This window comes from Lampetra planeri, chromosome 60 (assembly GCF_965212315.1).
Source record: "Lampetra planeri chromosome 60, kcLamPlan1.2.h2, whole genome shotgun sequence".
NCBI lineage: Eukaryota > Metazoa > Chordata > Hyperoartia > Petromyzontiformes > Petromyzontidae > Lampetra > Lampetra planeri.
The window spans coordinates 1,376,241-1,398,554 of record NC_136166.1 but is presented as its reverse complement, the minus strand read 5'-3'; the positions used below and the strand labels follow the sequence as shown (position 1 = coordinate 1,398,554).

Below are 22,314 nucleotides of genomic sequence, written 5' to 3'. Positions count from 1 at the left end.
AAAACACGTTTTCGCTATAACGCAGTTCTTCGGTTTGGGAACACTTTTCGCACAAGGTGGAGCGCGCCCCGTTACAACGCGGAACACGCACGGTTATAACGCGGAACGCACACCGTTATAACGCGGTTTCTGAGCAGTCGACAACGAACTACTTTCTTGAACTGTGCGGCTGAGTGGTACGATATGGTACGTGGAATGACACAGTAACGTGGCGGCAAACCTTCAGTTAATAGGCAAGCCATCTCACTGCGCGTGTGCGTAGTAATACATCGTATTTCGCCAAACTTTATCTTTGTTTATGGGTAAATTATTTTTCGCTCAACGCATCTCTAGTTGAACGCGACACTTTCCAGGAACGCATTTACCGCCGCGTTAAACGAGTGATGGCTGTACCCTACAGACAATGGGAAAGACGCAGGAAATGGAAACAGCGAAGCGAAGGGCATTGAGTCGCCCCTCAGCCACTGAGGGGAGCGAGGGCGGAGAGCGCAAACAACGGACGACGCTGGCGCATTCCGCAGGGCGTCGCTTGACGCGAGCGCACACCCCGAACGCACGGCAGGTGGAGGGTCAGGACGCGAGAAATGGCACCCACGAGGTGATTACAAATAAAGGCGAGAGCGCAATCGGTTACAGAATTCTGGCCCTGGTTTCATGACCGTGCCAAGTATGTAACCCGGGGAAGCCTCACTGAGTCTCATGCATATATTGTTGTTTTTTCAGGAAGGTTCCTATATTGGGATGTTTGGCCAATCCCATTCGTGTTTTCAATGTGGGAAGAAGCCTGGAGTAGCTGGAGAAAGCCCCACGAGTGCGAGGGGACGACACTCTCAAAGCTTTAAGAGTGCGATCGTGATGATGAAAACAAAAAAATGTCACGTTATTTCAATTTGTATCCGCGCGCACGGTATCCACTCCTCGCTCTTGCAGAGAGAGTGAGTGAGATGACGACTCAGAGGCGCCAGGAGGAGGAGCCGTAGATGAGTGGAAAGGCAGCATCAACAGCCGGTGCTTCCTACAATTGCCCAAGCTCTGCGGTCCTCTGTATATCAATAAGTTATCGGCCAATTAGTGAGTGTTTATACATGCTGGACGAAACCGGAGCACCCGGAGCAAACTCACACATGCGAGGGGGCAACACTCGATCCCATACAGAAGGGACAGGTGGAGTCCACATTTTTGCTGTACCGCGTTCTCCTAGAAAGCCAGGGTACGGATCCTCCTGGATGCCCACGGGCTGCAAGCGAGTATCACAGTGCGCGTGATCCACAAACCCTCGCTGCCACCTCCACAGCGCTGGATTACAGCGCTGTGGAGATGTCAACTCCCTCGCCTGGTGTGCAGGAGGTCGTGGGCTCGATCCCAACCCTGACGCCTGCTGCTGTATATTTGGAGTTTGCGTGTTTTCTCTCCCCGTAGTCGCGTGGATTTTTTTCTCCATCTGGATCCTCCGGTTTTTATCTCCACATTTGTTCATTTATCAAATTATTTTATACGTAACTTTCACACAGAGCACCAGATACGCAAGAATGTAGAAATTAAACATCCGTTTAGATTATTGGCTGCTATAAAATCCCGTGCGATGATAAGCCACTTCGTTGAGATATAATTGTGGCCGGGTCGCTTCTGAAAAAGAAACTTCTAACTCAGTGGGCTTTACCTGGTAACATAAAATTATCTTCTTGGTTCTTTCGGTAAAGTCACGTAGAAGGGAAATAATAAAATAATAAAAATACAACATAATACATTGTATTTTATTATGTTTCATTTTTACTATAATAAATTGCATTTTATTATGTTTTATTTTTATTATTTTATTATTTCCCTGCTACGTGACTTTACCGAACGAACCAGGAAGATGAATCCCTGCAGTCACGAAAGCTTTAAATCGAAAGATAAAATTTGTTTCATTTTATTTGTATAAAATAAGTACAACTACTCTCTTTCTTTAAACCCTATGTATTTATTAACATTATGCATGTTAATAAGGAGTGCAGGCTGCAGTAAAGGTTAGGAACCACTGGTCTAGAGTATTCATCTCCACACGATGAGCTGCATTGCAGAGCTATCATTTGTGGCCAGGTCGCTTCTGAAAAATAATCTCATAGGTCAGTAGACTTTACCTGCTCAAATAAAAATAGTTTAATTGTATTTTGATATTTTTTGGTTCTTTCGGTAAAGTCACGTAGATAGAAAAAATAAATAAAATAAAAATTAAAGCTACGACGTATCGATCACAACACAAGCGCTCGCATAATTTATTTTTATTTTATTTACTTTTATTTTTTTATCTACGTGACTTTACCGAAAGAACCAAAGAATATTATTTCCTGCAGTCACGAAAGTTTTAAGTCAAAATGTATTTGTATATGTTTTAAGTGATTTGTTTACCTTCCCTATCCGTGGCACCGTCGTGTTGTTTTGTATTGTTGTAATGTTCTGACCCCGGACTCCCCGCTGGACATCTGTGGCAACAAATCTCTTTATAGCTCCTCGGATTGTTCCAGTACAAATAATAAAGATTCCGATTCTGAAATCCGGAGGTCGTCGGTTCGATTCCATCTCCCGGCGTTGTCAGCGAAACCATGGGGGCGAGTTTCTCAAATCCTCCCTCCCCCTCGTGTCGTCCCTGGCGCCGCCCAGCAGCAGCAGCGTGAGTGTGTGTGGTGGGGTAAGGCGTGGGTAGCTCGTGCTCCCTCCATGCCGCCTGGCCAACGTTGAAGAGGAGGCTAAACAAAGAAGTAACCCCCGGAGAGCGGCTCTCCTTGAGCTTGCCTTCCACCACCAGCAGTGGCTTGAGGAAGCCATTGCAGGGCTGCGTCTTTGCCGAATAAGAGATTGTCTTGGGGCGCGGATTAATGTTTCATCGTCCTGCATATACACGTACAGTACAAAGAGGACACCATGGTTACATCAACTCAGAAAAACCCCAACGCAGCCACAGATCCCTTGGGAGCTGCGGTGCGCCCCCCCCCCTCTCTCCCCGCTGCTCTCACCTGGGCTGAGACCTCTGCCGAGCTGGTAGCACGGGCTGGAGGTACCGGCGCCTGAGCTGCTGCTGCTGCCACCATGGACGAGGCGAGGTGAGTCTCTTACCTGAAACGACTGCTAACTGGCGGGTAAAGAGGTCTTTATCCCTTTGTGTCCACCCACCCATCTAGTCATCCACCCATCTAGTTATCCACCCATCTAGTCATCCAACCGTCTAGTCATCCACCCGTCCACTCATCCACCCATCCAGTCATCCGCCCGTCCAGTCATTCGCCCGTCGAGGTGTTTATGAATCTACCCACTCACCGATCCATCTGCTTCGCCATTGAGGTGGCTGTCCACCAATTGAATGCATCCGTCTAGCCACTCATCCATCTTTCTATCCATCGATCCAACCACTAATCCATCCGTCCATCTAGACATTTATGTGTCTGTCTTTCCATCAAACCATACACCTATCCATTTATCAATCAATATATATATACCTAGGCACCGATCCAACCACCCATTCTATCATCTGCATGTAATGGTGGTCGTCATCATAATCACGAAGGACTGCCTACGTCGATTAATTTATGCACCCATCGATCCACCCACTAATTAATCCATCTAGCGAAACATCTATCTAAGAGACTAGGCTAATCAGTTTCAAAGACAATGCATATATTATCAGAGTATGTTTTTTGTTTGCATTCTGACCAGAAGTTTTGTGATTAATGCAGACATGATTCCTTGTAAAAGGTTTCAGTTTGGTGTTTTAACATCTTAACACCTGTTTTGTTGCCAGAAAAAAGGGGAAAACCTATTCTCATGTTTTGGTACTGGCAAAGGAGGTCCCATGATCTATCTACCTACCCATCCACTGATCCATCAACACAGCCATTCATCTATCCACCCACACACCCATCCAACCACATATCAATCTATCCATCCACACACCCATCCACCACGAATCAATCCATCCATCTGGCTATTCATCCATATATCCACTCAACGACCCACTAATCAATACATCCATCTGACTATTCATCCATATATCCACTCAACCACCCACTAATCAATCCATCCATCTGGCTATCCACCCACACACCCATCCACCCACTAATCAATCCATCCATCTGGCTATTTGCCTACCCACCCACCCAGGCATTCATCTATCTGCACCTGTACCGTGTCTGCTGCCAGTGCTGCGCACATCAACGTTGTGTCTTGGTGTTGCATCTCCCCATTCTCCCCGAGTCCCTGAACCCGACATTCACCCCTGGTGTTCTTCATTATTGATTAAAATAAACTGTACGATAACGATAATAACGGTAATAACGGTAACAACGATAACGACAATAACGATAACGAAAACGACGTTAATGATAGCAATACTCTCTGGTTTCTTCGGTAAATTCACGTAGGTATAAAATAAAATAAAAAATAAAACAAAACGTTTCGATTGCAACACAAAAAAAATGCTTGCTATGGTTTTCCCACCTGATGATGATTGCTTGTGTTTCAATCGAAACGTCGTCATTTATTTTTAGTTTATTTCTACCTACGTGACTTTACCGAAAGAACCAAAGAATATGGATTCCTGCAGTCACGAAAGCTTCAAATCTTGAATGATAGCAATGATAGTGATAATAACGATAAAAATAAGAACGATAACAACGATAACGACGATAACGACGATAGCAACGATAACGACGTTAACGACGATAACGATAGCAACGATAGCGACAATTACAATAACGATAATAATCATAACGATAATAACTAAGATAATAATAACAACGATAAGAACGATACTAACGATCATAACGACGATAATAACGACGATAACTATGACGACGGTAACAATAACGATAATTATAATAATGCTCATCACGACGATGACCGAGCGTCGCGTGTGCAGCAGCAAGGCGGCAGGCCGGAGACCCTTCGCCCTCGACCCCACGGGCGACCTCTACAACCGCTGGCAGGTCGTCTCCTGCGCCTTCACGCTCTTCAACTGGTTTTCCATCATCTGCAGGTAACGCTCATCGCCGTCATCCAATTCATCGCCGTCATCTTTATCGCCGTCATCTTCATCGCCGTCATCATCAACATCATTGTTGTCATCATCGCCGTCATCGTCAACATCATTGTTGTCATCATCGCCGTCACCGTCAACATCATTGTTGTCATCATCTTCGCTGTCATCATCAACATCATTGTTGTCATCATCATCATTGTTGTCATCATCGTCGCCGTCATCATCTTCGCCGTCATCATCAACATCATTGTTGTCATCATCATCATCATTATTGTCATCATCGTCGCCGTCATCGTCAGCGTCGTCGGCCGTGGTCTATCCACTGCTTAACGAAGGCCTCCCCAAGCCGCCGCCATCTCTCATCCCCAGCAGGCAGATGGCTGTTTGCAGTCCGGTGCTGCGTGCGCCGCGCACCTTGCGACGCACAGGGACAGCTGCTGCTGGGGGGGGAGAAGGGGGTCCCTCTTGGCTATGTACAGTATATTGAACTTCTTTCACACCGTACGTAGCCAACCGTGCTAATCTTAGGTGCGGGGGAAGGACAACAAACTAAACACACAAAAACAGTTCTAATGAAATGAGTTTGTAAATCTAGATTTCAAAGTGCTTAGCTCCAGTGGTTTCAAGGAAGAGCGTTCCATACGGCCGCAGAAGCGCATCTAAAAGCGCCACGCGGTGCCGTGGCCGTGTTTGTTCGATGGTTAGACAAACGCCGCTGCTGCGAGGATGACCAGAGTTCACGTGAAGATGGTTTATGCTCCTTGACGACATCAGCGAGGTATTGTGGTTCAGTGGTGGCAAGCACTTTGTGTGTAATGAGCACGACCTTATCAAGGTGCAAATGGCGGAATCGATTCCCGAGCGAGGGTGGCTGTCGCTGGAAAACCGCGCCGACCCAGTTCGCGCCCCCGCGCTGGTGAGGCAGCTCCCCCGCGCTGGTGAGGCAGCTCCCCCGCGCTGGTGAGGCAGCTCCCCCGCGCTGGTGAGGCAGCTCCCCCGCGCTGGTGAGGCAGCTCCCCCGCGCTGGTGAGGCAGCTCCCCCGCGCTGGTGAGGCAGCTCCCCCGCGCTGGTGAGGCAGCTCCCCCGCGCTGGTGAGGCAGCTCCCCCGCGCTGGTGAGGCAGCTCCACCGCGCTGGTGAGGCAGCTCCCCGCCCTCCCCGGCAGCTTGTGCTCGACGCGGCGCGCCAGCAATTGCGCGTTCGCCGTTCCCGTTCTCCATCATTCACCATTACCATTCGCCGTTTACCGTTCACTGTTCGCCGTTGTCTATTCGGAATTCACCGCAGAGCTTCGTGGCTCGAATCCTGCGGTCGCCCCGTTGAACACCGCGTGTGCACCACGGTATTCACCATTTTACCTAAAAAAATAATTTGTCTGTGTGTGTGTGGACACACCTTTGGACGCTTTAAACTGACAAACTGCTAGGTTTACGTTTCAACAAACTACACACATACAATGCAATATGCCCCTGGATAGCCCTCGGCAAGGTAAGGTAAAAGTTAAACGGTAAAAAAAACAAGACTACCTTTACCCTACCTTTTACCTTACCACAATACAATCGCTCTACCCTTTAGCAGGTAAGGTAAAAGGTAAAAAGCAACAAGCCTACCTTTTACCCTTATACCATACAAATTACCCGATTACAGGGAAATTACTGGGGTACAACACATGAAAAAGGTTTATATTGATAAATGCTAGGTAGAGCGCTTTATTCATATAGAATACTCTGGAATCGGGCGTTGAGGCTGTCGACGACACCGTCCTCCATAACCTCCTCGTCCCAGTCGTCTTGGTCGATGGCGATCTCATCAACAACCTGATATATTCATCATTGCCATCGTCCTCGGACGAACGACAGGCAATAAGATCCTGCGCCGCTCCGGCCCAGTTAGACGGAACCTTCAGGCAGCCGACGCCGACATCCCGACCTCACTGCCTGGGGCGAGCACGTTGTGCTTCTTGAGGTGGCCTTACCACCCCGACGCGTTCGTGTGGTGGAAAACCACTTGCGACAGTGCACGCACTGCCGTTTCCCTTGCTGTACATGGGAATCACCCTCCATCCAATCGTGCGTGTGCTCCCACGGGAACGCATGCTGCTGCCTCTTTCGATTGCTGTTCGCAGCAACCCCAAAAATGCCGTTGCTGGCATCCTCGACCTCGTCCTCTAGTACCTCTACCTTAAGAACGTGGACCGTCTCCATCTGGTCCGACATCAATTATCACAATTAAAAATGGAGGCCACGGACTGCGCCACGGAGCCTTTAGCGGTAAACAAGGTACCGTATCATCTTCTTGGTTCTTTCGGTAAAGTCACGTAGAAGGGAGATAATAAAATAATGAAAATAAAACATAATAAAATAATACAATTCTCACGACGTTTTGGCCACAACACAAGCAGTTGTTCGCACCACTCTCCCATTGACATATTTCGTTGCTTCCTCTTAGTACCTTTCACGCGACGGTCAATGGTATAGTGTATAGCAGATTGTATAATAATAAATAGCAGAGGTGTGGACTCGAGTCATGTGACTTGGACTCGAGTCAGACTCGAGTCATGAATTTGATGACTTGCGACTCGACTTGGACTTGCATAACAATGACTTTGGCCCACCTATGAGATGTGGACTCGAGTCATGTGACTTGGACTCGAGTCAGACTCGAGTCATGAATTTGATGACTTGCGACTCGACTTGGACTTGCATAACAATGACTTTGTCCCACCTCTGATAAATAGTATAAAAGTGTAATGTTTAATATAATGTATATATAGTATCGTAATTGTATAGTGAATATACAGCAGTGTGGTATACAGTAGGGTGGGTAGAATAATACATAGTGTAATATTACAATGTATAGTCTAATGTATAGGGTGGTGTATAGTAAAGCAGTATATAATTTAATGTTGGATTTGTCTATGGCAGTATATAGTACGGGGTAGATCCGTGTGATGTAAGGAAAAAGTTTAGCTGGAGGCATATTATATTTTTTGCGACGTGGAATTGTAATGTATGACTTACTGTTAGTAGCTCAGCTTATTGGAGAGTATTTTTAGTATATTGATGATATTGATGTAGTTTATATTTTAGTTTTTTACGTGGTGGTTTAGCTGCTACAGCTCCTTACTATTAAAATGCCTTCTCTTTATTACTGCTAACCCTATCTCCTCCCTTTGTTGCTGCTAATCCTACATAATGCACGGGCATAATATGACTTTGAGACCCTCCCCCCTCCTACGCATTCCACAAGTAGTGACTAATCCCATATCTGCATTTTCCATAAATATGCTAAATGCATCTGTTGATATGCAAATTCCTTTGTCAAGGCGCTCTTCCTCCCCTAACCCACCTTAAATATACGCTGCCAAGCTTGGTGGTGTTCATTCAGACGCTGTCTTTCCAACAGACCTGTTCTTCACCTGAGGACGGCTGCTTGCGTTGTGGCCGAAACGTCGTGAGAATTGTATTATTTTATTATGTTTTATTTTTATTATTTTATTATCTCCCTTCTTCGTGACTTTACGAAAGAACCAAGAAGATGAATCCCTGCAGTCACGAAAGCTTTAAATCGAAATAAAAGGTACCGTATTTACCGGGTAATTATTCGCGCTACCTTTACCCTACCGGGTAATTCTTCTGAGCTACCTTTACCCTACCCTTTACCTTACACCTTGGCATGTCGAAACCTTTACCCTTTTACCCGGTAAAAAAGGTAATTTACCTTACCTTGCCGAGGTCTACCCTCGGACGAAACATTGATATTTGTTTTTCCCATCCATCAAATGTGAATTAGTTAAATTAATATATTTTTTATGTTATATTACTACGCTGAGGGCGGCGCCAAAGCACGCATCTGTGAATGCTCAGCAAATGCTGACCTGTCGTTGCCCCGAGCAATGCACACGCTATCGGTGGGGACGGGGTGGGAATTATCATTCGTATTCAAAATGCAACAAAAAACACAACGCTGAGGTAAATTCTTCAAAGTGTGATGTCCTCTTCTCCCCCCCCCCCCCCCAAATGTACGCAGTTGCTACGATAGAGTCGGTAGATACTACTGTAGAGTTAGTAGTTACTATAGTCAGTGGATACGACTATAGATTCAGTAGATACTACTGTAGAGTCAGTATTTACTACTTTAAAGTTGGTTGATACTACTATTGTCGGCAGATACAACTATAGAATCAGATACGACTACAGTCAGTAGATATCACTTACGTCAGTAAATACTGCTACAATCAGTAGATACTACTATACAGTCAGTAGATACTACTACGGTGAGTAGATACGACTATAGAGTCAGCAGATACTACTATAATTTCAGTAGGTACTACTATAGTCATTAGATACTACTGCAGAGTCAATAGTTACTACTATAGAGTCAGTAGATTCTGCTATAGAGTTAGTTGTTACTACTATAGTCAGTGGATACTACTATAGAGTCAGCAGATACTACTATAGAGTTAGTCGTTACTACTGTAATGTGAGGTTACACCTGGATGATAATGATGGGCTCTCCTGGCCTCAGCCCACAACCAATGGGGAGTCGAGCCAGGGGTGTGGCCCTGATGTAATGGGAAGGTTACACCTGGAGGATGATGATTGGCTCTGCTGGCTTCAGCCCGCAACCAATGGGGAGTTCAGCTAGGGGCGTGGCCCTGGAGCTGTACAGTGGCTTCTGGAAAGTTCCAGGGGTGTGGCTGAGGATTGGCTGCGGGGCATCACGTGGGCCAGGGATTAAAAGGGGTGGAGAAGGACAGCACGTGGTCAATGTGCGGAGGAACGAAGAGGGAAGCCACGCTGGTGCCGTGGTCCGGAGCCTGCCACGTGGCGGGCCGCGGCAGTCTCTCTCCTCTCTCTCTCCCTCTCATGCTGTCTGCCAACAGCGTGAAGGGGCAGTAGAAGTAGAGGAACGGATGTAGTGAGAGCTGTGGACGAAACTTAATAAAGAATTCTGAATTCCCGACGTTGTCTCAACGGGGTTTATTACACTACTATAGAGTCGGTAGATACTACTGTAGAGTCAGTAGGTACTACTACGGTCAATAGTTACTACTACAGTCAGTAGATACTACAGAGCAGAGTAGATACTACTGTACAGTCAGTCGATACAACTACAGAGTCAGCAGGTACTATTATAGATTCAGTAGATACTACTATAGAGTCAATATATATTATTATAGATTCAGTAGATACTATTATAGAGTCAATAGATACTACTATAGAGTCAGTAGATACTACTGTAGAGTCAGATACTACTGTAGTGACTGTGATTGTCACTGTGTGGTGCCGGGTTTATGAAGCCACGGCGGATAATGTGTTGGCATTATGTGTAGCCCACTTACTGGGCGTAGTACCAGCCCTAGTGGGGCTTGGGTGAGCGCTGGTCAGCGCGGAGGCACCACGTACAGTGTGCGGTGCGGGCTCCCGGTGAGGGAGCGAGAGGGAGCGTCAGCCAGCCAGGGTTATGTTGGGGCATGATACGCTGATTGACCTGCTGACACGCGACTGGATGATATTGGAGGGGGGCCACCGGTGGACGGGGGCCGCTGGGTGGTCACGTGGTCTAAAAGAGCTCTCGGGGAGCCTTTTGGAAAGAGCTCGAGAGATCTAGAAGATGGGCGGGGCGAGAGGCGGAGCAGCCCCAGCCCAGGCCGATATAACGAGGGCCCAGTGAGGGACTCCGGGTTCTTCGTGTTGCTGTTGATGAAAATCCACGTCGGGTAAAAGGAGCCTTTAGCTACGCGGTCTGGGACCCAGCTTGTGGTCCGGGCCGGGATAGCGAACCGTGTCTAGTTCTGCCGTAGCGTGGCTAGATGAGCATTCAACAGCCAAGTGTAGGTTGTGTTATGTTATGTTGATTTATTGAATAAATAGTTTTGCTCCCAAGACAACGTCTGCGACTCAGTTGGACTCACTACACTACTATAGAGTTACTAGATACTACTCACTCTATTGTATGTAGGGTGTATAGGTATATATGCCTACGTGGGGGTAAAATAAATTTTTGAGGGGGGGGGGGGCGACAATTTTCGTAAACCTTTAAGATCAACTATTTACCCCCCACTTTCTATTACTTTTTGAACTTCTGCAAGCCTCTTAGAATTTTGTTGACGAACAAATGGACAGACAAACGGCACGCCGGGCTTTCACAATAGCTTAGTATTTGTATCTGTATATGCTATGTTTTTAAGAAAAGTTTTGAAATATATTTCCCCCCTGGGCAATGCCGGGTACTTCCCGCTAGTACACAATACTATGCTTCACGGTGCACTCTGAACATGCCGTGAGGCCGTCCGCGTGCTGGCGTCATGGTCCACATTTTGCCAAATTACAAAAATATTACACACCGCGAATTGCTCAATTGGGATTATGCAGCAGAAGTCTCCGCTCCACCCGCTTCCTCAAAACCTTGGCAGGACCTTCCTGAGCGAGGTATTGTGATGCATTTGTGGCAAGCACTTTGCAAATCTGTCAACCTTATTACAGATCAATTCAGACCTTATTGGTCACCCCGTGCCCTTATAAATCTCAACGTTCATCCTACAAAGTCCCGCCAGAAGGGAGAAACACAAACAAATAGACACAACTTATTGCCCGTATTGAAACGGCTGTACGCCGTATGGACCTAAAAACTAAATTTCCCTGTATGAGAATACGGGGCAAACCATGTGGTTTAACAGGTATGGCTCAGTGTATAGTGAGCGCAACCTTGCAATGTGTTCGTTCGACAACCAGAAGCCAATGCAGCTCAGCGAGCACCAGACAATCACGGTCGGATTAAGCAGTGCCCGTCACGACACGCGACAGAGAGTTGTGTACACGCTGCTGCAGCTTGCTAATTTTTTTGCCAGACGTCCTATAGAGTATCAATTTGCAATAATCGAGACTTGTCGGTAATAGAGCGCAGCAGGGCAATGGAATTGTGGACGCGAGGTGCGAGGCGTTTTTCGTTGCTGGAGCGTAGTGAGCCAGCGCCGCTCTATGTCGTCTGCTGCCTCCGCTACTCGAGCAGCAAAATGTTTGGCGTGGGGGTCCATGGGGGCCCCCCAAAGCTCTAGCAGTTCGCCGTCAAGGTTCAGCGCGCTAGAGCGACGGCACCGCCAGTGACCGTGCGACCCACGTCCCACGTGTGTGCGTTTGCATGCGTGTCTGTGTGCGTGGTCTGTGTGTGTGTGTGTGGTGTGTGTGTGCGCAGTGCCTGTGTAGAGGTGTAATTGTGTAGATGTATGGGCACGGATGGGTAACAAACACAAGGGGCGTGGTTAGGGCCGTACACAGAGGAGGTGCTCACACCGACGTCCGCACCTGCATCCCCCACGGGCCCCTCCCGGGGGCCGAGTGCTATAAAAGGTGGTGAGCCGGAGGGCTCGAGGTCGAGTGTTAGCTTTAACCAGCGAAGAGTGAAGACCAGCTAGAATAGGCCCCGGAGCTCCCCTGGCTCGCTGTCCTTGTCAGGGCCGACCAGGACAAGCCGGTGGCGTGGCCCCGAGAGCCCAGACTGACGTTCTTATAAGAGCCGGTCTGGAGACTCAGGGTGCCGGGATCCCAGCTTGACCAGGGCTGGGATAGGTAGCCTCCCCTAGCTCCGTAGTGGAGGACTCGGGTGTAGGTTAGCGGGGTTAGACGTTGTGTCTCCCTGTTAGACGAGTGAAGGGGACGATACCCCTTCAAGTGCTGTGTGTACCCGTTACTGTACACAAGTTGGTATTAATAAATAAGTGTGCCTCCGACCCCGTCGTCCAAGCCTCTTGCAACTTACTACACCTGCGTGATGCGAGCGTCGTGTATGCATGGTGTGTGTGGTGTGTATGTGTGCGTGGTGTGTGTGTGTGCATGGTGTGTGTGTGCGTGGTGTGTGTGTGTGCATGGTGTGTGTGTGCGTGGTATGTGTGTGTGCGTGGTGTGTGTGTGCGTGTGTGTGTGTGTGCGTGGTGTGTGTCGTGTATGTGTGCGCGGTGCGTGCGTGATGCGCGCGTCGTGTGTGCGTGGTGTGTGTGGTGTGTGCGTGTGTGCAGAGTGAGCTTCATGGACGTGCAGGTGCAGTTTCTGCCGGTGTGGCTCACCCTGGACTATGTGTCAGACGCTGTCAACCTGGTGGACATGGTGTTCCTGAGCAGGACAGGTGCGCGTAACCCGGGGAGGAGGTCTGAGGAGTTGTCGCGATGTGGAGCAAGTGTTCCGGTCTTCACGTCTCGTGATTTTGACCGTCCCGTTTGCGTTGTTCCTCGTTTGTTCGGTCCCGTTTGTACAGAATTGTTCCTCCACAATCCGCATGTAATTTGCATGCGTCCTAAATGCTTCACGCCCCCCCACATGAGCGGTGAGGCTATCGTGAGAGTGAGAATCAGGCGGGCAGACAGGGAAAGACGAAACATAAAACAAATGGAACCGGATGGAACGAACGGAACAGACAGTTGCATTGAACGAGCAAAACATGGAAGGCACAGACGAACACACTCATTTGCACGGAATACAACCGAACCGTTTTTGCTAAAATTAAATGGCATTTGAATGTTGTAAGCTCCCATGGATCAGTGTGTGTACACGTAATTTACCTGAGGATGTGTTTGCTTCTTCACGTCTGTTCATGCAACGGTCGACATATCTCCAACGTGCGCCGGGCACCAGAGCGTGGAGTGCGATGTACAACCGCAGTGCGGTGACTCCGCTGCAGGGCAGCCACCGTGCGGCATCGTAGCCCCGTGTTGGCGCAGCATCGATGATAAATTTGGCTTCCAGCGAAACGAGAAGTGACAGACGTGTAATATTCTTTTTAAGAAAAATACCGCTAGAAATGTCAGGTCGAGACAGACACAAGGGGAGTGACATAAATGTGTTATGGATAGCATCAGGGTACACAGCAAGAACATTAATGAGAATAGTTTGAAGAAAGGCGAAGTTAAATTTTTTGGACGTGCCATGAGAAAGCAAGAGACTGAATGTGAATGCGTTTTGACTGGGAACACAACAAGGCCCAAGAAGGCGGGGAAGACAGAAAATTAAGTTACGTGAACAATTCGGATGATTGGATTCTACTGCGAGGAATAACCAATGCAGAGTTTGTCTGTGAACATCACGCACGGAGTTGAAGTGAAGCAAGACCACGTTCCGTGATCACCGACATCTTTGAGAAAAGACGTGGCTCACAGACGGAAATATGGACAGCTGACTCAGGGGTTAGAGGTCAGAGCCAGCACCAATGAGATCCTGGGGTCAAGACGGATGGACAGCGGTAACGCATGAACGCTCTCGACGTTAACAGAAGAGTGTTCTCTATAATAGGGAGAGTGTTCGAGGGTCCAAACCCATCGCAACCCAGCACCTCCGATTAGCACGGTTGGCTACGTACGGTGCGAAAGAAATTAAACATCCATACATCGTACATACACCGTACGTACATACAACAGAAAATCAGCGCGCGGGCCCCCGTGTGCCACAGGCTTCATGGAGTGCGGGCTGCTGGTGACGGACGTGGACCGCATGCGCCAGCACTACGTCCGCTCGTCACGCTTTCGCCTCGACGCGCTGGCGCTTGTCCCCACCGACCTCCTGTACGCGTACACGGGCGTGCACTACCCCGTGGTGCGTCTCAACCGCCTGCTGCGCTTCCCTCGCATCTTCGACTGCTTTGACCAGGTCCGGCACGAGCTGCCCCACGTTCACAGGGAGCACCTGTGGTTGGGTTCACGTGGAGGTGGTGGGTAGGTTCATGTGGAAATGGTGGCTTGGTTAATGTGGAGGTGGTGGCTGGGTTAATGGGGAGGTGGTGGCTGGGTTAATGTGGAGTTGGTGGCTGGGTTAATGTGGAGTTGGTGGCTGGGTTAATGTGGAGGTGGTGGTTTGGTTAATGTGGAGGTGGTGGCTGGGTTAATGGGGAGGTGGTGGCTGGGTTAATGTGAAGGTGTGGGCTGGGTTAATGTGGAGTTGGTGGCTGGGTTCATGTGGAGGTGGTGGCTGGGTTAATGTGGAGGTGATGGCTGGGTTCATGTGGAGGTGGTGGCTGGGTGGCAGTCATTAGTGACACTTGAGAGCCCGGTTTAATCATGGGTGGCTGAAACCTGAATTAGAATCCAGCATTCTCAAAGGTGCCGGCTCAACGCTTTGACCTCTGAGCCACCCGGTCATCTCGTCAGTTCCTACAATTACAGAACAGACCCCGTACCACCACTCCCTCTCACCACCCCCAGGACGCGTACCACGGTGTTGCATTGTGGGTGAAAGTGAGGTGAAGCCGAGCTCGAGCCTTCCAGCGTGCACGGCGGGTTTGCGAGTCCCATGCGCACATTTGTGCTTCCAGACAAACATTGTCGGGCGGCACTTGACCACACCTGGGAGGCTGAAACCGGTCCAGGCTTTGCCTGCCTGACGTTGGTGTGAAAAGTCAAGGGACTGGTTACATATAACCATGCTTATTTACACATGGAGACGGGATGCAGATCTGGTGATATTTACAACACATTTGCTCGGGAAAGGGGGTGTATTAGAGCCCCCTATGGCTTAGGCCAGGGGTGGGGAAGGTCCGGCCCGCGGGCCAAAAAAGGCCCGCAAAAATCATTTAGTGTGGCCCTGCCAAGGCAACCGCAGGCGGGACTCGAAATTTAATAAATCTTGGAGCAAACCTGGAAAAGCAGCTGCGAGTAGCAACATCATCAATACCAGCTAACATCACACGCCTCACCAAAGAGAAGCAGTTCCAGCCATCACATTAGGGGTGAGTTAATTAAATGTTTGACCAAATATAACACACTAATTTTAAAGTTGATAATTTTGTATGGCCCGCGAATGATGTTATGAATATCCAAATGGCCCTTGGCAGAAAAAAGGTTCCCCACCCCTGGTTTAGGCGCTTCTACCATCGGTGACGTGAGCAGGCAATTGCAGGGCTGCACCTTTGTTTCGTGTTTACCCCCCATCACCACCACCAACCCAACTGACCGGCCCCAGGTGGAGACACACACCAACTACCCCAAGACATTCCGCATCATCAAGCTGGTGGTGTACATCTACCTGATGGTGCACTGGAACGCCTGCTTCTACTACCTGCTGTCCGCCTACATCGGCTTTGGGCAGGACGGCTGGGTGTACCCGGCCCATGAGACGCCGGGCTTCGGCGGCACAGGCCGCCAGTACATGTTCTGCATCTACTTCTCCACGCTGATCCTGCTCACCATCGGCAACATCCCTAAGGCGGAGCGCGAGGCCGAGTTCCTCTTCGTTGTCGTCGACTTCCTCATCACCATCTTCGTGTTCGCCACCATCCTGGGCAACGTGGCGAGCATCTGCGCCAGCGTAAACGAGGCCGGCGACAAGTTCCTGGCCGAGTTCAATGAGGTCAAGGACTTTGTGCGCTTTCGCGCCATTGGGAAGGACATGGACCGCAAGGTGGGGGCCGGCGGGCAGTGCACGGGCGTGCGCATGTGTCCGTTGAACTTCCTTCAAGCTTGGTTAGATTATTTCCACATAGTTTTGTGGTAATTAAATTGAAGGTGGAGGGGTCACCAGCCCCTCGCACCCGTCCAGAGCCCCCATTGGCCGCTGTGGTGGCCACAAACACCATGAGGGGGAATAGCCAATTGAAATTGGCTATTCCCCCCCATGGCATTGCTCACCACAGCGTTACCGTCCAGCACCACGGAAGAGGTCGGGGCTTGCTTTTCCGGACCAACAATGCATTTCGCTTGGCACAAGTGCCACGATGACGTCACCGCCACTTAATGCTGAATGGTGGTTGTTGTTGTTGAACTTTCTTTGCACCGCACGTAGTCAACCGCGCTAATTAGAGTTGCGGGGGGAAGGACTACAAACTAAACACGTGAAGCAGTTTTAAACAAATTAATTTGTCAATCTAGATGATATGAATGTACGTAGCTCCCAGTGGCTTCCTAATATCGGAAGGAAGAGCGTTCCAGACGGCCACAGAAGCGCATTTGAAACCGCCAGGTGATGATGCGGTGACCGAAGCTCTCGATGCCGCGTTCGTCAAAATCTCCGTGGCCTTCAAACTGGAAAAAATTTGGGCAGCACATAAATAAAGAGGATAGAGAGAGAGTGGATGAGAGTTGACTTTATGTTCGGCATCGTGCGGTTGATAGCAGCAGCAGGAGCCAGATGTGTGCATGTATGTTTGTTGAACTTTTTTCGCTCCGTACGTAGCCAACCGTGCTAATCGGAGGTGCTGCTGTTGCTGGCACCATGAGAGGGCTTCGACAGAGTTCGTGTCGCTTTGCTCTCCCTCCTCCTCCTCCGAGATGAGAGTTGAATAAGACTGCACTTGACACATGATGCCTGATGATGATTAATTTTAAAAAACGCATTTCCCGATGAGCAAATTTCAATTAGGCGTGCGAATAGTTACCCATCGGTAACCATTGAGTAACAAATACACCCTTCAATGATAAAAACATACGCAAATTATTTGATGACGTTGCTGCCACACTAGCAGTGGTGCACAAACTCAGCTGTGAGTAAGCACGGTGTGGCCGTGAGGACTCGGAATCTTCACAGAGTCCATGCGACGAGACACTCGGAGTGATGGTGCTGCCACAGGAGGTGCTGCCACTTTGACAGCTCCCGATTCTGTACGCGGCCAACAGCAGCGAGTGATGTTACGCCTAAAACATGTCTGAGAGACCTTCACCGATGTCCGCACGGCATTGTTTGACTTTTAACAGCCACCACTGGCGATATTTGGCAGCAGTAGATGGATGGCAGAGACTAACGTGCCTCCTCTGAATTCCCGGCCGCTGCGTGTGACGGTGTTGGTGTGGTACGGGCACCTGCGTCTCAGTAACAAGTCCTCTCCGCTCCGCGCGTGCGTGTACGACGGTGCAGGTGGTGGAGTGGTACGAATATCTGCATCTCAGTAACAAGTCGTTGGGCGAGGAGGACGTCCTCAAGGAACTGCCCGTGACGCTGCGCGCCGCCATCGCCATCAACGTGCACATGCAGACGCTGCAGAAGGTGGAGATCTTCAAGAACTGCGAGCTGGGCCTGCTGGAGGAGCTCGTGCTGAAGCTACGACCCAAGCTGTACAGCCCCGGCGACTACGTTTGCCGCAAGGGCGACATCGGCCGGGAGATGTACTTCATTAAGGAGGGCAAGCTGGCGGTGGTGGCCGACGACGGAGTGACGCAGTACGCCGTGCTGGGGGACGGCAGCTACTTCGGGGAGATCAGCATCCTCAAGATACCCGGTGGGTCACTGGCAGAGTCACAGACACTGGCGGGCAGTGGCTCCTCTTACTCGGCATTAAGCGAGAGACGCACGGTAAAGTAATTGTGAGTATTGCTGTGTACACCATGGGACTTGCTCTGTACACCGTGGACTTTCCGTGTAGACCATGAGGCCTGATGGGAATTACATCTAAGAATAAATATTTTATGGTGACCACTTTTTTAATTGGCGTCGGCATAGTGACACTGACGGTGGCTATCGAGGAGCAGGCAAACCCCTGCAATAGTTAAAAGATATCAATTGTGAAATAAATAAATGCATCTTAACTAAAAGTAAAAATTGTAAAATGTTGTTGGCACATTGCACAGCGGGAGAGGTTTAGTTCTCGTGAGGAGCGGCAATGATCCGCGTCACCCTGCTGGGCCCAGCAGCCTTTACCACGACATCCTTATCGCCTCGCCGCACTCACCTATTCAACTATTAAGCAGTTTTTTATTTTACCAGGTAAGGTCCCATTGAGCTATGAAACTCTGTTTTCAGAAGCGACCTGGTTACAAATGATAGCTCCACGAAGTGCCTTATCAAGTGAACATTTAAAGCAGCCAAATACTATAAACGTGATGTTGATTCCAAATGTGGATGGAAAAACCGGAGTACCCACAGAAACATCTACGCTACCACAGAGAGAGAGAGAGAGACGTACACTCAAAATATCCAGGTGTCAGGGTCGGGATCGAACCCATAACCTCCTGTACACCAGGCGGGGGAGTTAAATCTCGCCACCGTGACTGGGTGGAGTGGTCATGCAGCGGTTAACTGGCAACACTGGTGACGATTAATCTGAGCCGGTCCTGGGCTTCCTCCAGGTCGACTCAGCCTCAAATGAGTACGCGGTGTGATGTATAAACATCGGCGCTAGGGAAATGTTAGGCCAGCGGTGGCCCAAGATCAATCGCTGTTCGAGCAACGTTTGATTGTTCACTTGGTGGCAAATACTGAAATTGGTCCAGTGCAGTCCCCCTTGATATATTTTTTACTTTCCGTAAAAAAATTCCCGGAACGACTTTCTGGATTGTTCCGGCCCACAGCGACGTAGCAATAGCGTGTCGCCGTGACGCTCCCCGCCCTCTCTCCCTGCCCAACGCCGGCGGCGGTAGGCAGCAAGGCCGGTAACCGGCGCACGGCCAACATCCGCAGCATCGGCTACTCGGACCTCTTCCGCCTGTCCAAGGAGGACCTGCAGGAGGTGCTGCGAGAGTTCCCGGCGGCGGGCAACATGCTGGAGGAGAAGGGGAAGCAGATCCTGGCCAAGATGGGCCTCCTGGACACCGAGATGGAGGGAGCACGCGCCGAGCCACAACAGCTGGAGCGCACGGTGACCAGACGGAGCCTCCCACTCTGAAACCCTCCTCTGTCATTCATGCATCTCCCCCCTCCCCCCCCCTATATCTAACCCAGCTGGAGCCTCCCGTGAGCCACGTGACACCGCCCCCGCTGTGCGTGCGTGCAGGTGGAAACGCTGGATGGGGCGGTGCGTGCCCTGCAGACTAAGGTTGCGCGCCTGCTGGCCGAGCACAAGTCCGGCGACAAGAAGATACGCACGCGTCTACGCCGCCTGGAGCGCGTGTTCACCACAGCAGCAGCAGCCGGTGATGACCACAACGATGCGGAGGCCACGGGGAGCGGCGACGCGTGAAGTCCAACCTCATCTCTCTCTCTTGTCGTCGTTGTCGTCACCGTCTCTAAGTCACGGCCTGCGTTACCACCTTCTTGGGCGGCCTTCCGCACCCAGCCCGTGTCAGGGGTGCCAGTGGCGGAAGGGCGTCCGTGGGGGCCACGCCTGGCCGGTGGTCCAGAGCCTCGCCACAGAGATTCTCTCCCCCGCCCTCATTTAGCCCCGTGGTTCTTGTTGACCTGCGGTTCATCACGCAACCCCTGGGGGTGCGAGAGATCCTTTCCATGGGTGCGAGACATGGCCAGGTTTTTGTAAGAAAGTAAATAATCGAAAAAACAAATTAAGCATGGGCACATAATTACAACAACTTTCATTAGACCTCCTTTGCCAGTACCAAAATATAATATGGTTAATGCACACATGATTCCTTATAAAAGGTTTCAGTTTTGTTGCCCGAAAAAAGGGGAAAAACCCCTACTATTACAACTACTTTGTGTCATCAAACCCTCCGTGTTGATTAACATTCTACATTTCTTTAGGAATGAGAACCAAAGGGGGTGCAGGCTGCAGTAGAGGTGAGGAGCCGCTGGTCTAGATGATTCATCTCCACACGATGAGCTGCTTTGCAGAGCTATCATTTGTGGCCATGTCGCTTCTGAAAAATAATCTCATGGGTCAGTAGAATTTACCTGTTCAAATATCAATGAATGATGTCGTTGTATTTGTATATATTTTAATTTGTTTACCTTTCCTACACTTTGCACTCCTATCATGTTTTCGTAATGTTTGTTGTTGTAACGTTCCGACCCTGTGCCCCTCCTGGACATCTGTGAAAAGAGCTTGATAGCTCATCGGATTCCTCCTGCAGGACAAATAAATATGCTGAGTCTGAAACGCCGCTGCAATTCGTGCACCGAATGAGTTTTACGTAACGGGGCGCTGCAGAGAGAAGAGAGGCAGACGACGCGGTTGGTGTCTCTTTCTCATCGCGTCACTCTCGTGGATCTCGTCGCGCGAGAGACGAATCGTCGACAGGCGACTCGTGAAGCTACAAACAGTCTGCAGGTGGCGCTTCACCACCACCACCACACACTCGGAGCTCTGTTCACATCGCCACCACCACCGCGACTGGTGAAGCAGGAATCGGCTTTACCCTTTAAAGCACCAGAGGTGGGAGGCATCCGGCCCGCATTCGCCACCAATATTATCCTTGATAAAGGGTTTTTTTGGGTTAGATCTCATAAATATAAATGTGTCGTTAACCCACCACCACCCGACGCAGCCAATCAGTAAGGGGCCGTCCATAAATGACGTCACGCACCTGGGGGGGGGGTCAGACATTTGTGACGATGTGTGACGAGGGGGGTTTGAGAAATGTGACGTCACATCAAAATGCGCAACTTTAAATATAGACAACACGTTCTACTTAATTAAATAGACTTTTTTAATAAATGTTTTCTTCTACAACTCCAGAGTGCAGAGCTTTGTTAAATACGCACTACAATGACAATAGTTTAAAGCGATTTGAAGCATGTTTTATTTTTTTGGGGGGGGGCAGAGCTTTGTGACGTCATATTTGAGGGGGGGTCTGACTTTTTGTGACGCCGTGTGACGAGGGGGGGGGGTCAAAAATCGTCCAAAATCGCGTGACGTCATTTATGGACGGCCCCTAAGGTTGGTCACGTGAACAAAAAGTGCCCAAGAGTTTCTACTTGAGCCCACCGCAACATTAGCGCTGTGAGTCACGTGACGTCCCGCCGGTGACTAGCGTTGTGGCAAGACGACTGATAGAGCTGGAGTGGACGGTGAGTTGCGGTGGCCAGGAGATGTCAACTCCCTCGCCTGGTATGCAGGAGGTCGTCTGCCGTATATTTGGAGTCTGCGGGTCTTACTGTCTTTCCCGCTGTGGTCGCGTGGAATTCTTCTCCGGGTCCTCTAGATGTTACCTTCAGACGCACGCGTTTAGAGTGTTTGGCCGCTCTAAGTTTCCACACAATGAGCCACCGCTTCGTTTGGCTATCACTTGTGGCCAGGTCGCTTCTGATAAAGAGCTACACAGGCTCATTGTTGCCTTACCTGGTGAAATAAACAAAAATGTGCTTAGTTTTTGTTTAGCAATTGGTCACGGCTCCCGGTGAGTCACATTTCAACATTCCTCATGTCAGATTTTCTCTGTCGGATGTTGACATTCAGTACTTAACATCACGTGCCCATTTCAATTGTTGCGCTCACCACAGTGACGTCGCAGGACGCCACGTGACATGGAATTTGGCGGGAGAAGTGGAAAGGTCGCGGACCGTCGACTTCGCGTTGTCGGATCGTCTGACACCTCACAGATGAGGAAAACATCCCCACAATGCTCGGCCCTTTTGTGCCACCACTCCACTGCTGGGAGACGTTCACCCACACTCACTACGTACAAAGAGAGAGACAGCGCACAGGGGCCGTCC

The 22,314-nt window shown here is 49.7% G+C and overlaps 1 protein-coding gene across 6 annotated transcripts; it reads left to right on the top strand.

The window, feature by feature from the left end:
* The first annotated feature begins 2,602 nt into the window (after positions 1-2,602).
* On the top strand, positions 2,603-20,762 carry LOC144736287 (cyclic nucleotide-gated channel alpha-3-like). Of its 6 annotated transcripts, none has more exons than XM_078618932.1 (8): positions 2,605-3,083; positions 4,898-5,011; positions 13,032-13,138; positions 14,456-14,652; positions 15,961-16,398; positions 17,848-18,208; positions 19,351-19,564; positions 19,700-20,762. In XM_078618932.1, the coding sequence occupies exons 1-8, from the start codon at positions 3,070-3,072 to the stop codon at positions 20,082-20,084; spliced, it is 1,830 nt and encodes a 609-aa protein (XP_078475058.1). In that variant the 5' UTR covers positions 2,605-3,069; the 3' UTR covers positions 20,085-20,762. The 6 variants fall into 6 exon arrangements, with proteins under 6 accessions (XP_078475062.1, XP_078475058.1, XP_078475057.1 ...); XM_078618931.1 differs by having other exon boundaries at positions 4,895-5,011; XM_078618934.1 differs by having other exon boundaries at positions 2,606-3,083; positions 4,895-5,011; positions 19,347-19,564; positions 19,700-19,992.
* The last annotated feature ends 1,552 nt before the right edge of the window (positions 20,763-22,314 follow it).

Bases quoted from the DNA above. Each gene is read 5' to 3' on its own strand.
- LOC144736287 (XM_078618931.1), top strand. The intron at 14,653-15,960 runs GTCCGGCACGAG...GACCGGCCCCAG, and splicing joins TCTTCGACTGCTTTGACCAG to GTGGAGACACACACCAACTA. The intron at 16,399-17,847 runs GTGGGGGCCGGC...ACGACGGTGCAG, and splicing joins GGAAGGACATGGACCGCAAG to GTGGTGGAGTGGTACGAATA.